Below are 15,074 nucleotides of genomic sequence, written 5' to 3' on the forward strand. Positions count from 1 at the left end.
CCCCTCATAATAAGAATTAAGTGAATTGTAGTGGTTTGAATAGAGTAGCCTCCCATAAACTCACACCCTCAGTTGATGAAACTATTTGGGAAGGATTAGTGGACATGGCCTTGTGGGTTAGTTAGGCTTCGAGGTTTTAAAAGACTCGCCAGTGTGCTCCCTACTTTCGGTTCAAAATGTAAGCTTTCAGCTGTTCCTGCTCCCATTCCTTTGCTCCCTTATGTTCTCCAACCCTCTGAAACCATAAGTGTGAATTAATACTTTGTTTAATAAGTTGCCTTGGTCATGGTGTCATATCACAGCAATAGAAAAGTAATTAAGACGGTGATTTTATTAAGTTTTAAATTTTTTTTTTTTTGAGGAGTAAACTTAAACTTTTTTTGACATTCTAGGTGGAAAGAGGTCATGGAATTTTAGGCACTTAAAGCCTAGGTATCTTGAAATACCTGTAGTTGTGATTGGTTGTCAAGTGAGAGACACTTTTGCAGGATTTCTAGCTCTGGCTAGCTTGGTACTATTTAGTTTAGATTTCATACTTCTGGCAGCCTCATGTCTCATCCTCCCTAGTGTGATGACAGGGTACACCATGGCCCACTTAATTCTTCATTGACTTTCTTAAGGTTAAGTAGAGAGACTGTGTTCATTTTTTTAAACCTCCTTGGAAATTTTAAAATTGTTCACATGAATAAATGTTGATTGAATTTTGTATACTGTAGCACAAGTAGAAATACCTGACTCCTAGAATTTACAGTTCTTTAATCTTATTCATATTCAGATTCTCAATTATTTTAAATATGTTCTTGATTTTGATCATTAGTGTTCTAAGTTAGTATGTGAGTAGTAAAGCCTCTGAAATCACAAACATATTTATTTGGACCAAATGAATTCCCCTTTAATTATATAAAGCAACTTTGCCTTATTTTAAAGTAGAATATCAAAAGTAAGTACTTCTAGGCTAAGATTGTATAAATCATTGTCCACGTGGGCTGGAGAGACAGACAGCTCAATGGTTAAGAGTACTGGCTGCTTTTCCGGCGGACTCACATTTAATTCCTAGGGGATTCTCACACCCTCTTGATCTCTTTGGACAAAACACCCATATACATAGAAATAAATTCATAAACTTAAAATATATAAAGTAAATTGTATATGTAACATTATTCCTGTATTTTGCAATTGGGAAAATAGAAAACTGTAATTTATAGCATTCAACAAGAAAAAAATTTTCTTCTAGGATATAACTCAATTGATAGAGTACTGACTTGTTTAGCATGCATGACTCTCTCCTCTGTACCACATAAGACTGGACATGTTGGTACACATCTGCAATCCTAGCATTTGAGAGGTAGAGGCATAATAGGAAGTTTAAGGTCATCCTCAGCTACACATTGAGTTTGAAGCCAGCTTGGGCTCTTAAGGTCCTGTCTTATTAAAATAAAAACAAATCATACAACAAAAAAAGAGAACTAGAGGGATGGCTAAATGGTTCGGGGGACCCAAGTTCAATTCTCAGCTGTCTCATTGAGCAGCTAAAAATCACCTTATCTGGAACTGCAGGAAATCCACTGTTGTCTTCTGACCTGTGTACACAACATGTATGAACACAAACACCTCTACAGATATCTGCCAAGCATTGTTTTGGATAATACTATACCAATGAACAAAAGATAGAAAATTCATACCTTGTTTGAACTTATTTCTGATGGTATTCATCTAAGTAATGGTGAAACAAGGATTTGATTCCAGTATTTTTGATCTGATATTGAACTGGGATTTTTTTTTTTTTATTCTACTTGCTAATTCAGGTAGTTTTGTGACACTGGTCTAGACCTTGTTAACATTAAAATTCTGATTCAGGATCGGCAAGGTGGCTTAGCAGGTAGAGGTGCCAAGGCAGGTAGTATGAGTTGCATATTTGAAACCCACGTAGTGGAAGGAGAGAACAAAGTCTCACAAGTTGTCTTCTGACCTTCACATGTACACAGTGGTGTGCATAGTCCCCATCCCCATGTACACACAAAACTAATGTTAAAAATTCTAATTCAGAAGTTAAGTTAATATTGACTCTTAAATGTGAGTGTAATTGAGATTCTCAACTCTTAATTTTCTAGCTGGTTGCCTAGATTCAAGTCTTAGTGCTTCCACTGTTTCTCTTGGGAAGAGCAAGAGAACATCCGTTAATAACTGTGCACTTCCCTTAACTCTTCTGTAGAGAAAGTGGAGAAAATAACACCAGCTCACAGGTTTATTTGTAAGACATAAATGAGCTAAGACACTCATACATGTTTAACAAATACTGTAGATGGTTATTACTTTATTATCAATTTTAAAAATTAGGAAATTTATAAGATTTTTTTTGTTAAGCATGTAGGGACAAGCCTTACCTGAAGTGACAAGGCTACTTATAATTTTAGTCACATGTAATAAATACACACTTTTTAAAAAAAAAATGCATGTGCATGTTTGTGTTACTGTCACAATTTGCATTAAACAAAATGTTATTTAATATTATATGTGGAATATGCATTTATCATTTTTAGAATACCTTATCATTTTTAGAACACTTTTAGAAGACCTGGCTCTAGGGTCTTTAGGGGGAGGGCATAACCAAAATAATAGTAAAAGTCGTATTACATAGTTTAATGCCTTTTATCACATTCAGAGTATCAGATTTGTATTTTAGGTATCTTGCTTGGTAAATTATTACTTTAATTGTTGATTATTAAGTGATCTTTGAATTTTGAGAGGAAGAATAATTAATGTTATTTTGATTATAGAATTAGTATTATTTGTAATCTTGTTTCTATTATAAGTGAAGTTAATCTCTCCTTTTGTGTGTATGTTTGTTGGAGTCATATATCCTAGACTGGCCTTGAACTCAGGATACTTTGTCTTAGCCTGCTGAGGAATGACTAGGCAGAGTGAATATATTTTTACTCTGTTGCCTTATTTGAGAACAGCCAGGGCTACAAGAGTGAAAATCCTGCCTCAAAAAGAGAAAGAATCCATTCTTCAACTAGCTATAGTCATGTAAAATGAAGTTGGAATTTTGGGTCTGATGTTACTTTGATGTTTTGATTATTCATTTTGAATAAACATTCTTTGTTTATTCGTTTATTTATTTATTTTTGTTTTTTAAGTCAGGGTTTCTCTGTGTAGCCCTTGCTGTCCTGGAATTCACTTTGTAGACCAGGCTGACCTCTAACTCACAGAGATCTGCCTGCTTATAAACCCTGATGTAAATAGAAGGGTTAAAAAAATAGATTCAAGTTTTACTTGCTTTTCTATGTCTTTTCTTAATGGTTCTCTTTTCCCCCAGAATTCTTTCCCATTAATAACATTGGAAAATAAATTTTGTAACTACTGCATGCAAGATTTTGTTCACATTTTTTTTATACAGGTAAAAATAGAGTACCCACCTTTTGAGTTGGACACTGAGTTTTATTACACGGTGATTGATTATACAAAGTTTTATGTTTTTCCTCAATACACTGAATTACAGGATAAATAATTTTTGTGTGGTTTTTAGAAAACATCTCAACTCAATTGTGAACCTTCTAATTAAAGCATCTCTCTCTATGTCTCTGTCTCTGTCTCTGTCTCTCTCTCTCTCTCTCTCTCTGTGTGTGTGTGTGTGTGTGTGTGTGTGTGTGTGTGTAAGTGTAAGTGTGTAACCCAGGCTGGCCTTGACCTAGCAACTCTCCTGTAGGTCATCTAACCTCTTCAGCATATCTTACTGATATGTACCAGCACAACCAGCCTAAGTGTTGAATCATTTGTATGATTATTTATTGTATGTGTATGCACCCATGTGTGTGTACATTCAGATGTCAGAAGAGGGTGTCAGGTGTCCTCCTCTCTCTCCACCTATTCCTCGAGGCAGAGTCTTTTCTGAAACCTTGGGTTTTCTCAGCTAGGCTGAAAACCAGCAAGTCCCAGTAATCTTCCTGTCTCTGCACCTCCCTTGGAGCTGGGATTACAGGAACGCACAAGCTGCCTGACTTGTAACATGGGAATTAGATTTGAACTCTAGTTTCCTTTTTTTGTTGTTTTTGTTTTTGTTTTTCGAGACAGGGTTTCTCTGTAACTTTGGAGCCTGTCCTGGAACTAGCTCTTGTAGACCAGGTTGTCCTCGAACTCACAGAGATCCACCTGCCTCTGCCTCCCGAGTGCTGAGATAAAGGCGTGCGCCACCACAGCGCGGTTTGAACTCTAATTTTCACAGTTGCACGACAAAACTCTTAGCCATTGAACCATTTTTTCAGCCCTTGTATGATATTCATAATATATATGGACATATACTGTGTGTATAGATTACCTGCTTTATATGTCACTGTGTCACTTGAATATCCTGAAATTATAACTGAACCTTGTTTTAGTAAAGGGCACGTGGAAAGGGAGACAAATAATTGTGAATCAAGTTTAGACTAATGCTGCTTGAATCAATATTGAAAGCTTAGTGCTGGTGACCCCTAGTGGTTGTTGTCAAACATCAGCGAATACTAAATAATTCTATGATAATCAGATGTTTCATGTGAAATAAATTGAGGAGATGTGTAAAATATGGTTCCAGATATTGAAAATCAGCAACAAGGTTGGGTTATACTGAGTTACCAGCTAAAAACTGGATAGGTAAAAACAAATTTGTAAGCTTTTGCTTTAGTAATATGTTTGATAATAAACTGCAAGTTAGCCACTTCCCTTTTTACTTTTTTTGTTTGTTTGCTTGCTTGTTTGAGACAGCATATTTCTATGTAGCCCTAGCTATCTGTGAATTCTGTGTGAATCAGGCTGGTCTTAAGCTCAATTCTGGAATTATAAGTCATGCACCACTATATCTGTCTTACCTTTATACTTTTTAGAACAGAGTAGTTAAAAACTTCAATTGACTTCAGAAATTTTTTAAAAATTGACTTTCCTGGTACTCAAATGTTTTCCTTTTGGATGTAGTTTAGTGGAATACTTGCCTAGCATTCAGGTAGAAAGGCATGGGAAGCCCTACCTTCATTGAAGCAGCCACACCATTCCATTGTAAGATGCCCTCCCCACTTTTAGCTGGTTGAGATAGGTCTTGGCACTTAGCTTTAGGAAACCTGAAATTCAACATGTGGTTCAGGCCAGCTAAGCTCAAAACCCTCATGCCTTTAAGAGTTATAAACTATACAAGGCTGGGCCTGGTGGTGTACACCTTTCAAAATCTAAGCACCCTGAGTTTGAGGCCAGTCAGGTCTAGATAGAGAGTTCTAGACCAGGCAGGAATGTGTGTGTGTGTGTGTGTGTGTGTGTGTGTGTGTGTGTGTGTGTGTAGATAGATAGATAGAGCCTTCAAAGAAATAAAAGAAAAAGTTACAAAACTGTATATACATAAGGTACATAAATGTAATTATAGATCATTTTGGGTGGTATTGACTTTTTTGGTTTGGTTTTTCGAGACAGGGTTTCTCTGTAGCTTTGGATCCTGTCCTGGAACTAGCTCTTGTAGACCAGGCTGGCCTCGGACTCACAGAGATCCGCCTGCCTCTGACTCCCAAGTGCTGGGATTAAAGCCTAAATAAAAGCTGGGCTGGTGCTGGCCACCTGTCTGTAACTCTAGCATCGACAGAAGCAGAGACAGAAGAGTCCCCTGAACAAGCTAACTCTGGGTTCAACTGAAAGACCCTGCTTCGATGAACCTGGAGGAGAGCCACTTGAGGAAAACTCCCAATTTCAACCTCGGGCCTCTGTATGCTGGAACATGCACGTGTCGTTAGGCACCCACACACACATTAACACTCATACACACACAAAGTATTTTTTAAAGGATAAAATATTTAGGAATTAACCAAGGATGTGAAAAACTGATGAAAAAAACTAGGATATGAACACATCCCGTGTACATGCAACAAGACTTTAACACTTAAAAATGTCAATAACGTGGGGGGGGGGGGGGGAGACGGTGGTACACGCCTTTTTTTTTTTTTTTTTTTTTTTTTTTTTTTTTTTTTTTTTGGTTTTTCGAGACAGGGTTTCTCTGTGGCTTTGGAGCCTGTCCTGGAACTAGCTCTTGTAGACCAGGCTGGTCTCGAACTCACAGAGATCCGCCTGCCTCTGCCTCCCGAGTAATGGGATTAAAGGCGTGCGCCACCACCGCCCGGCTATTTAGGCTTTATATATTTTATTTAGTGTGTGTGCCTGCACCTGTCTTTTTGTGTCTGTGCGCGTGCGCGTGTGCGTGTGCGCGCGCGCATATGGAGAACAGAGGACAGCTTATGAGTCAGCTCTCTGCTGCTATAGGAGTACCAGGGATCAAACTCAGGATCAGAATCACTTGGCAGCTAGTGCTTTTATCAGCTGAGTCATTTTTCTGACTCCCATTTTATATCTTTTAAAAATTTCATTATTTTTACTTGTGTGCCCCGTGTGAATACAGGTGCCCATGGAGCCCAGATCCTCTGGAACTAGAGTTAGGTGCCATGGGGGTGCTGAGAATTGAACCTTGGTCCTCTGCAAGAGCAGCAAATGCTGTTTGTTAACTGATGCGCCACCTCTTCTACCCCCTGTTAAGCACCTTTATAGCAATTATTTTCATCCCTAGTGTTTTGTGCTACCATCTTTTGTAAACTATATAGTTTTTGTTCTTAGTTTGTGGGCTTTTTATTTAGTTTTATTGGAACATTTTTCTGTCCCTGTATTGATTAGTGTCTTCTGTCTTTTTAGGTTTTATTTTTCTTTTATCTGGGTATGTGTTTTAATTCCTTTTGATTGTTATATCTGTCTTTAAATCCCCAAATCTATCAACTGTCTTCCTGTAAAATAAAACATAAATTATATATTTTCTTATTTTAAGAGGGAAGAACCAGGGCACAGGCACAGACAAATTAAAGCAAAACCGAAGTCCAACAGTGTTAGACACTGGGGGACTCCTGATATTTGGGGCTACAGAAAGATTGGGTAGCTCTCCTTCTTGGGCTTTGCCCTTTACAGCACACAACTTGTATTCGAGATTCAGTGCTCCACCCCACCACTGTCTTTGATCATCCCCTGGTGCTGGTGTCTCCAAACTTCTGGGATCTCTGCTGCACCTTCAGCCATATCTTCTCCTGACCTCTCTTCAGGGACTTTGACTTGCCACATGGTGCCAGAGCCTCAGCTTCCCCCCATGACCCCTTCAATCCTAGGACTTCTTCTGCAACTGAGGCTGCACCATCACTAGTAGCTCTTCAAGCCTCAGCTGTACTTCATGACTCCTTTATACCTTTAAAACCATTACCACCTGGGAGACTGACTCTTCCACAGTACTAAGCTTTGTTTCTCTCTTGCTCTGTAACTTGTGTGCTGACTTGAGGAAACATATCTCAGAGATTTCGACTCAGTGATGCTGGTTGATTTTTAATCATAGCTTATTTTTCAGCCTCAGCAAACCAGAACCCAGATTCCATTTTTTTCTCTTTCTTTTTGGTTTTCAAGACAGGGTTTTTCCATGTATCCCTGGCTGTCCTGGAACTTGCTCTGTAGGCCAGGCTGACCTCTAACTAACAGAGATCCTCCTGCCTCTGTCCCCCTCTCCCCAAGTAATGGGTTTAAAGGAGTATGCCACCACTACCACCTGAAAAGATTTTTTTTTTTTTTGGTTTTTCGAGACAGGGTTTCTCTGTGTCTTTGGAGCCTGTCCTGGAACTAGCTCTTGTAGACCAAGCTGGCTTCGAACTCACAGAGATCCACCTGCCTCTGCCTCCCGAGTGCTGGGATTAAAGGTGTGCGCCACCACCGCCCGGCAAGATTTTTTTCTTTTTGAGATAGCTTCTTTACATAGCTGTTCAGAACTCACTATGTAGACTACGCTGGCCTGGAACTCAGAGATCCATCCACCTGCTTTCCAAGTGCTAGGATTAAAGATTTGTGTCATCATGCCTGGCCAGAACCCAGGTTCTTAATTCAAAATATTAAATGGTCCTGATAGAGCCTTTAAGGGACTCAAACTTGTCTCTGAAACTTGACAAGTCAGGCCTTGCCTCCATCGTCTGCACTGCTTTCATCTTTCTAAGTTCTCATAATAGCGTATTAAGCTCTGAACACTCAATTTTCTTGCCCCTTTGGGCAAGAACTTTCCACAACTCTCTTCAAAACATGGTCAGGTCTGTCACAGCAGTACTCCACTGCTAGTACCATTTTCTCTGTCTTAGGGTTTCTGTTGCTGTGATGGAACATCATGATAAAAAGCAATTTGGGGAGGAAAGTGTTTATTTATCTAACAACTCTCAGGGTCACAATTCATCACTGAGATGAGTGGCAGAAACCTAAAGCAGAAGCCACAGAGGAATGCTGATTTATGGCTTGCTCCCCGTCTTTCTCAGTTTGCTTTCTTGGACACCACAGGACTGGCCACCTGCCCAGGGCTGGAACCACTCACAGTGGGCTGGGTCCTCCCACGTTTATCATTATGAAGAAAATGCCCTGCAGGCTTGCCTATAGACTCTCTGATGGAGGCATTTACTCAGCTGAGGTTCCACTTCACAAATGCCTCTAGCTTTGTCAAGGTGACGAAGTCCCAACCAATACATTTAGTATCTTTTTTTCTTCCCAGTGTCAGAACTGTTCTGAAAACTGAAATCCTTTGTAAATTTTATTTTTATAAAGGTTTATTGTATATGTATTTATGTGTGTATGTATGTATATCTCTGTTATTAGAGACCCTTAAGAATTATAAAGAAATGGCCCATTTATGACTCTTTATTTTCAAGAGGATAATGCTATCTAATGGAAAGTCATTTCTATGAATTTCAAGTCTTGAGGTCATGCATAAAAATGTTGCAGTTGCTTTTATTGTTTTTCCTATTTTGGTTCTCTTTATTGGTTAAGGAAAAATGAAATAAATGCACCTTAATATTTTTAGGCACGGATTGCATTTTTACAAGGAGAAAGAAAAGGTCAAGAGAATTTGAAGAAGGATTTAGTGAGAAGAATAAAAATGTTAGAGTATGCATTAAAACAAGAAAGGTATGTATATTTTATTTCTTAATGTGACTAGAACAGAGCAGTGTTGTCTTTACATCATTGTACACTTTAGTAAAGCTTTTTCACATCTTAATTTACTTAATTTGTGTACGGGAAAAGAAGTGAGAAGTAGAATTAATATATTTTGGATTTTTTTTCTGTCTCTAAAGATCAGGAAAACTTTATCTTTTCACATATGTATATTTGTTACTTGGGTAATTTTTCTTCTTTAATAGTACATTTTAGTGTTTTTAGCAAAAAACTTTAAAAAGGGCACATTGCTTTGTTATTAGAGTAAAGTATTAGTACTCTGTTGTAAAAAAATAATTTTTCTCTTACCAATTGTTAAATTTGCAGGGCAAAGTATCACAAATTAAAATATGGCACAGAACTGAACCAAGGTGATTTGAAAATGCCAACCTTTGAATCAGGTAAATGTTACTTTTAAAAAAAATCACCTCATTTTTATGTAACAGACATATGCTTTATTCTAATTTTATTTATAGCATTAGATGAATGATTATTATTAAGTGAAATTTGATGAAAAGATTTTTAAAGATGTATTTTTATTATTTTAAAATGATGTACATGTGTATATGAGCATACATGTATGTACACATGTGTATTTGTGTCCATAGAGCACAGAAGAGGGCATCAAATTGGTCTGGAGGTGATGTTGAAGGCAGTTGTGAGTAACCCAGTGTGGGTTCTCGGAACTGAACTTGAGTCCTCTGCAAGAGCGATATGGAATCTCTCCAGCCCCTGGCGAAAATACTAAACAAATAAAATTTTGTTTCATTTGCTTCTCAATCCCGAGGTTACTTATCCAGTTCTCTCTAAAGTGAAACCTATATAAAATTGTAGACACATTTTTGCTAGTAATTAAAATCAAAACATGCTAAAGTAATTGTTTTTCTACCTGTAAGCAATTTTTGTCCCTTGTGTGATCTTAATGTGCATAGACATATATATATATTTGTTTATATTTGGCTAGGTGTGGTGGTACATGCTAAGAATCCTGTTACACTGGAGGCAGAGGTAGGCAGATCTCTAAGTTGAATGCCAGCCTGGTCTGTGTAGTGAGCTCCAGGCCAGCTAGGGCCTTATGATGAGCAGCCCCCTTCCTTGGTTTTTTTTTTTTCTTCTATTTATATATTTTGTATGTGTAGTAGGAGGTCAGAGGATCAATTTTGGGAATTCTGAACTTTGTGGGTTTTGGGTGAATCTGGCTCAGGTTGTTTGATTTAGCAGCAAGCACCAACTCCAGTTTAATTTTTAATACTTAAAATATCCTATTATCAGGAGATAATAGCTCATTGTAGTTCTAAGATACTAGAAATTTGATTGGATTTGGAATTTATAGTCAGCTAGATAAAATTGAGTGTAGGAAAATTGTCTCCAGTTTTCTTTCTTCTTTATTAAGTAGTAAATATGAGAGTAATAGTTGATAAATATGTAGCTTAGAGCCGACTGATACAGAAAAGTTTAGTTTTAGGAGTCCATCTAATGGCATAGAGTCTAAAAGAAAGAGGACCATTTTTAACATGAGCAGACTTTGGGAGTCATTAACAATTTTTTATTTCTTGAGTATCTGGGACTTGGTTACCTCAATTTTTTCCCCTTATTTTAAGACACAGTTTGTGTATCCCAGGCTTTTCTTCAACTCCATAGATATCGGTGGATGACTTGGAATATCTAATCCTTCTCTGTTCACCTGCAGAGTGCTGGAATCATGGACAGTGCAGTCAAATTGTAGCCTGTGATGGTTTTAGTAGCTTGCTCCTAAGGCAATTTTTCTTTATTTTGATGTGAAATTTTTTTCCTTATAGTGGTGGGTTTTTTTTTTTTTTTGCTCTTAAAGTCATATGTATGATGAAAAAATAAAACTTACATAAATGTTTGTAGGTATCAGTAAATTTTTAAAAATACCAGTTGGAGTTTGGTTCAATAATAAGTACTATGGGTTTGACAGAAGCAGAGCATAAATCCCACCTGAACTGATTATTTTTGGGTCATCCCTGCTTTGACTTTTAGCAGCAGGACTATTTGTTTGTTTGGTTTTTTGAGACAGGGTTTCTTTGTAGCTTTGGCACTTGTCTTGGAACTAGATTGAACTGGCCTAGAACTCAACAGAAATCTGACTCTGCCTTCCGAGTGCTGGGATTAAAGGTGTGCACCACCACCGCCGGGCGAGAACCTTTTATTTTATCTTCCAGTTGTCATAAATTGAGATCAAAGTGGCATTCATGTTCTTGAGTGGGTCTATAGACTCAATCTGATTCTGAAAAATACTTATCATATTCTCCATAGAGAAGTAAGAATAAGAACTGGGAATGGTAGTGTCTGATTATAATCCCATCAGCACAGGATGGAGGTCAAAGAATCGGAGCTCAAAATCATTAGCTAGTACGTCCCTGTCTTAAAAAAAAATTAAGATTGGAAGGTAGATAGATCTTTGTACATATTTACTACTCATAATTACCATAGGGCTGCAGTAGCAAATAAGGCTCAAAACATATACAGGAAAAACAATAAATTTTTTTTTCAGAAGAAGAGCAGTTAGTCTATTGCTTGTTTTTGGTTGTTGTTCCTGGAGTAGAGTTTGTTATATTAGTTTATTTTATTGTGATAGTTTGTATAAAACAAGATCATTAGCATATAAGTTCCTCCTGCCCATAACTGAAATTATGCTCAGACAAGTATCTTTTTGTCTATAATATATGTAAGTAAAATAATTTTACTTACATGAAACATAATAAAATGTTTTGCTCATACAGAAAATTATCAGAATGTTGAATAGAAAACAAAAACAAAGTAAGCAAATACCATACTAAGTATAAAATTATCAAAGTATATTTATAGATAAATATTAAATGAAGTATCACTGGCTTTATAAACTCCTTTAAATCAATGTAGAAAAGAAAACATGTAAAATACTGATTTGACAGATGTTGAAGAAACTAATTTGGAAGAGATTATATTCAAATATGTAAATGATTTTCTTGTTTGGAAAATAGACAGTTCAATAGAAAAGTGGGCAAAAGGCACAGGCCTTTAATCCTAGCACTCATTCTTTGTGTTTAGGTCAGCCTGGTCTACGTAATTGGAATTCCAGGACAGCAAGTGCTACAGTCAGAGATTCTGTCTCAAAAAACAAAAGTGAGAAAGAAAAGGAAAGTGGATGTACCTCATGATAGAGGGCATTTTATGACTAGAAGATGAGAAATGATACCGTTATAATTAAAGAAGTGTAGGCAAAACTTCAGTGACAAGAATTTGACCTTTACCGGAATGAAAAGGAGTGTCAAGAGTTGACGGACCTGTGGAATTAGCAGAGTCTGTACTTATTGATGGGGGAGTGGCAAGTAAGTAGCTGCTTTGTCTCAATTAGGAGAACATAGCACATATACCTAATATCTTGATAATTCCATCACTTAAAATGAAGATATGTGGTTATTACAGCTTATATAGAATGCCCTTAGTGTAAGTATAGTGAAAATCTAGAAGCAGCTAGAATGTCTATCAGCACTAAAATGGATAAACATGATATATTAGCAGGCAAAATGCTATTTAGCAATAAAATAAAAAAAAGTAACTATAGCTAAACTTAACACCATGGGTGTCAAGTTTATAAAATTGAAAATTGTTAGAAATCATTTCTGCCATTCACAAGTTAAGTTTTAACGATTGAGGTAGTGTTAGTACTGTCTTAGAATAGCTAGTAAATGATTGGAGGGACAGAGTTTCTAGGGATGCTGGTGTTTGTTGAGCTAGGTACTGATTGTTTGTTCAGAAATCCATTAAGATGTATGCTTATGATATACTTCAAAGTTTATAATTGCCATAGTGGAATAATAAAAATTCATTTCAATATGAGTGGGCTGTTTAAATAGATAATACATTGTGTAAAATACTGTATTTTTTTTTGTATTGGTGATGGTAGGAATCAAACCTAGCATTCTACCCTAAGTATTCCATCACTATAATATATCCCCAACTTGATATAATTATTTTCAAGTGATATTAATGTGTTTTTCTGGAGCATTGGCTCCTGTTAGTTATGTATTTTTTTTTTAAGTAGAAAATACAGAATGAGAAATTCAAATACTAATAGTTGTTAACTAATAGTGATTGGATTTTTTTTTTCCCCACCAAGACAGGGTTTCTCTGTAGTTTCAGGGCCTGTCCTGGCACTTGCTCTTTAGACTAGGCTGGCCTTGAACTCATAGAGATTCGTCTGTCTCTGCCTCCCAAGTGCTGGGATTCAAGGTGTGCACCACCACTACCAGCGGTAATTTTGAACAGTCATATTTTTAAAGATGTTTTTGTCTCTAGTTGGTATTGTTTAATGTTATACAGAGAAGAATAAAAGTTGAGAGACTATCAGAATTAAGTAATTACTTCTAGAAATTAGAGAATTACTTGTGTTTGAAGGAAGAATAAGAACATAATGAGTTGTTATGGTTAGAGAAGAAGTGGCTACAAAAGATACTGTAATTATTACCAGTAGGTACTAAGTGACTCCTAAGGAGTCTGGGAATGTAATAATTGAATTAGTTTTAATAATCTCATTATGAGTTAGGGGATTTTTTCAAGCATTTCCCTTCATAGTACATTTATTTGGATAATGAGAATCTCTGTGGTGATAATGGTTCTACTGTAGAGGTAGTTTTTTTTAAAGCTTAACTCAACTGAAATTATACTGTTTACTATGTTTAATTCAGTGGTAGGGATTGGATTTAGGGACTCCCCCACTTTTGTAAATGTAAACACTTTATTAAATAAAATAATGACTCTTTTACCTGTCATATATACTGTTTTCTGAGCTGAGTATTGGAACACATGCCTTTTAATCCCACTGTTTAGGAGAATCGATTTGATGCCAGCTTGGCCTATATAGCATAATAAGGCTCTCTCTTAGTCAACAAGCAAAAAGTCCCCAAAGTAGTAATAAACCCACTTTCTGTTTTTGTTTATAAAAGATATTTATTACTAAGCTATAAATTACAAGGACTCAGTGGAGTGAGGAGACAAGTCTTCGCTTTTGGATGTCTGTCTGGGACTTGGGTTCTGAGTCCCTTTTTACAGAAAATCTTTTGACTACAAGGAGAATGAGCTCCCCTTGGATTTGTCATTCACTTATACTTGTTTATACTTGTTTTGGACCTGTCTGGGATTCAGTTTGGAGATGTTGAGAATATGCTGGGCATCCTGGAAGCTGAGGTCCAAGAGGTAGCTGCAGACTTCTTGGCATGTTCCAAGAAGAAGTGGCGCCTCTATGGCTGCACCTATTATCTAGGGCCTAAGCAAAGGCTCTGCCCACCCCCTGTGCCCAGAACAGTGCTCTGTGTTAGATACTGTTCAGCAGTCTGCTTTCTTAACCCCATTGGAACCTTGATTTAATATTTCTCTAAAAAAATAAAATCTGTGGTAGAGAGGTTAATGTCTACTGATACAAATTCAGAATGAAGTATGTCTCTGTGTAAACACAGACATAAACATACACATGCATATGTATTTCCCCAGTATATAATTGTTGATTTTGAGTAGCCTATATAATAAAACTTTTAATCTTAAAGGTATTTGACAAAGCAGTTTATTTTGAAGCTCAGCCCTTTTAATTTTTTAATCCTGCTAAAGTACATTTGAGGTCTTTCGATTTTTAAAGCAGGTAGAGTGCGGAGTTACTGTACAAACATTAAAGAAATAATCTGTAATAGATCTTTTAACCTTTTTTCTGTCTTATATAAAATATTTTCACGTATAAATTTATTTCTGAAAAAACTGAACACTGTAATAATAAGTTGAAATGATGTATGCAAAACTTCCCATCCTTAATTTCCAGAGGAAACCAAAGACTTGGAGGCTCCTACAGCACCTCAGAATAGCCAGCTAACGTGGAAGCAAGGCAGACAGCTGTTGAGACAGTGAGTAAAAATTTCAACTTTTAATAAAAGTTATGAAAGTGCTTATATCAAGTCAGTTTATAAGTAAAAAACTTGCTTCAATTTACTGAATGTTCTTCATAGTGCTTCTTTTAAAAAATCTATTTGTGCTGGGCATTGGTGGTGCACGCCTTTAGTGCACTCAGGAGGCAGAGG

General features: G+C 36.7%; 1 protein-coding gene across 3 annotated transcripts in view; it reads left to right on the plus strand.

Annotated features, from left to right (window-relative positions):
- Strn3 (striatin 3) overlaps positions 1-15,074 on the plus strand; it is an 86,792-nt gene that overhangs the window by 24,722 nt on the left and 46,996 nt on the right. For all 3 annotated transcript variants that reach the window (XM_038337792.1, XM_038337793.1, XM_038337794.1), the window contains exons 2-4: positions 8,873-8,976; positions 9,331-9,404; positions 14,819-14,900. In XM_038337792.1, the coding sequence (XP_038193720.1) occupies positions 8,873-8,976; positions 9,331-9,404; positions 14,819-14,900 (260 nt within the window). The remainder of the gene's footprint in view (positions 1-8,872; positions 8,977-9,330; positions 9,405-14,818; positions 14,901-15,074) is intronic.

This window comes from Arvicola amphibius, chromosome 7, assembly GCF_903992535.2.
Source record: "Arvicola amphibius chromosome 7, mArvAmp1.2, whole genome shotgun sequence".
Lineage (NCBI taxonomy): Eukaryota > Metazoa > Chordata > Mammalia > Rodentia > Cricetidae > Arvicola > Arvicola amphibius.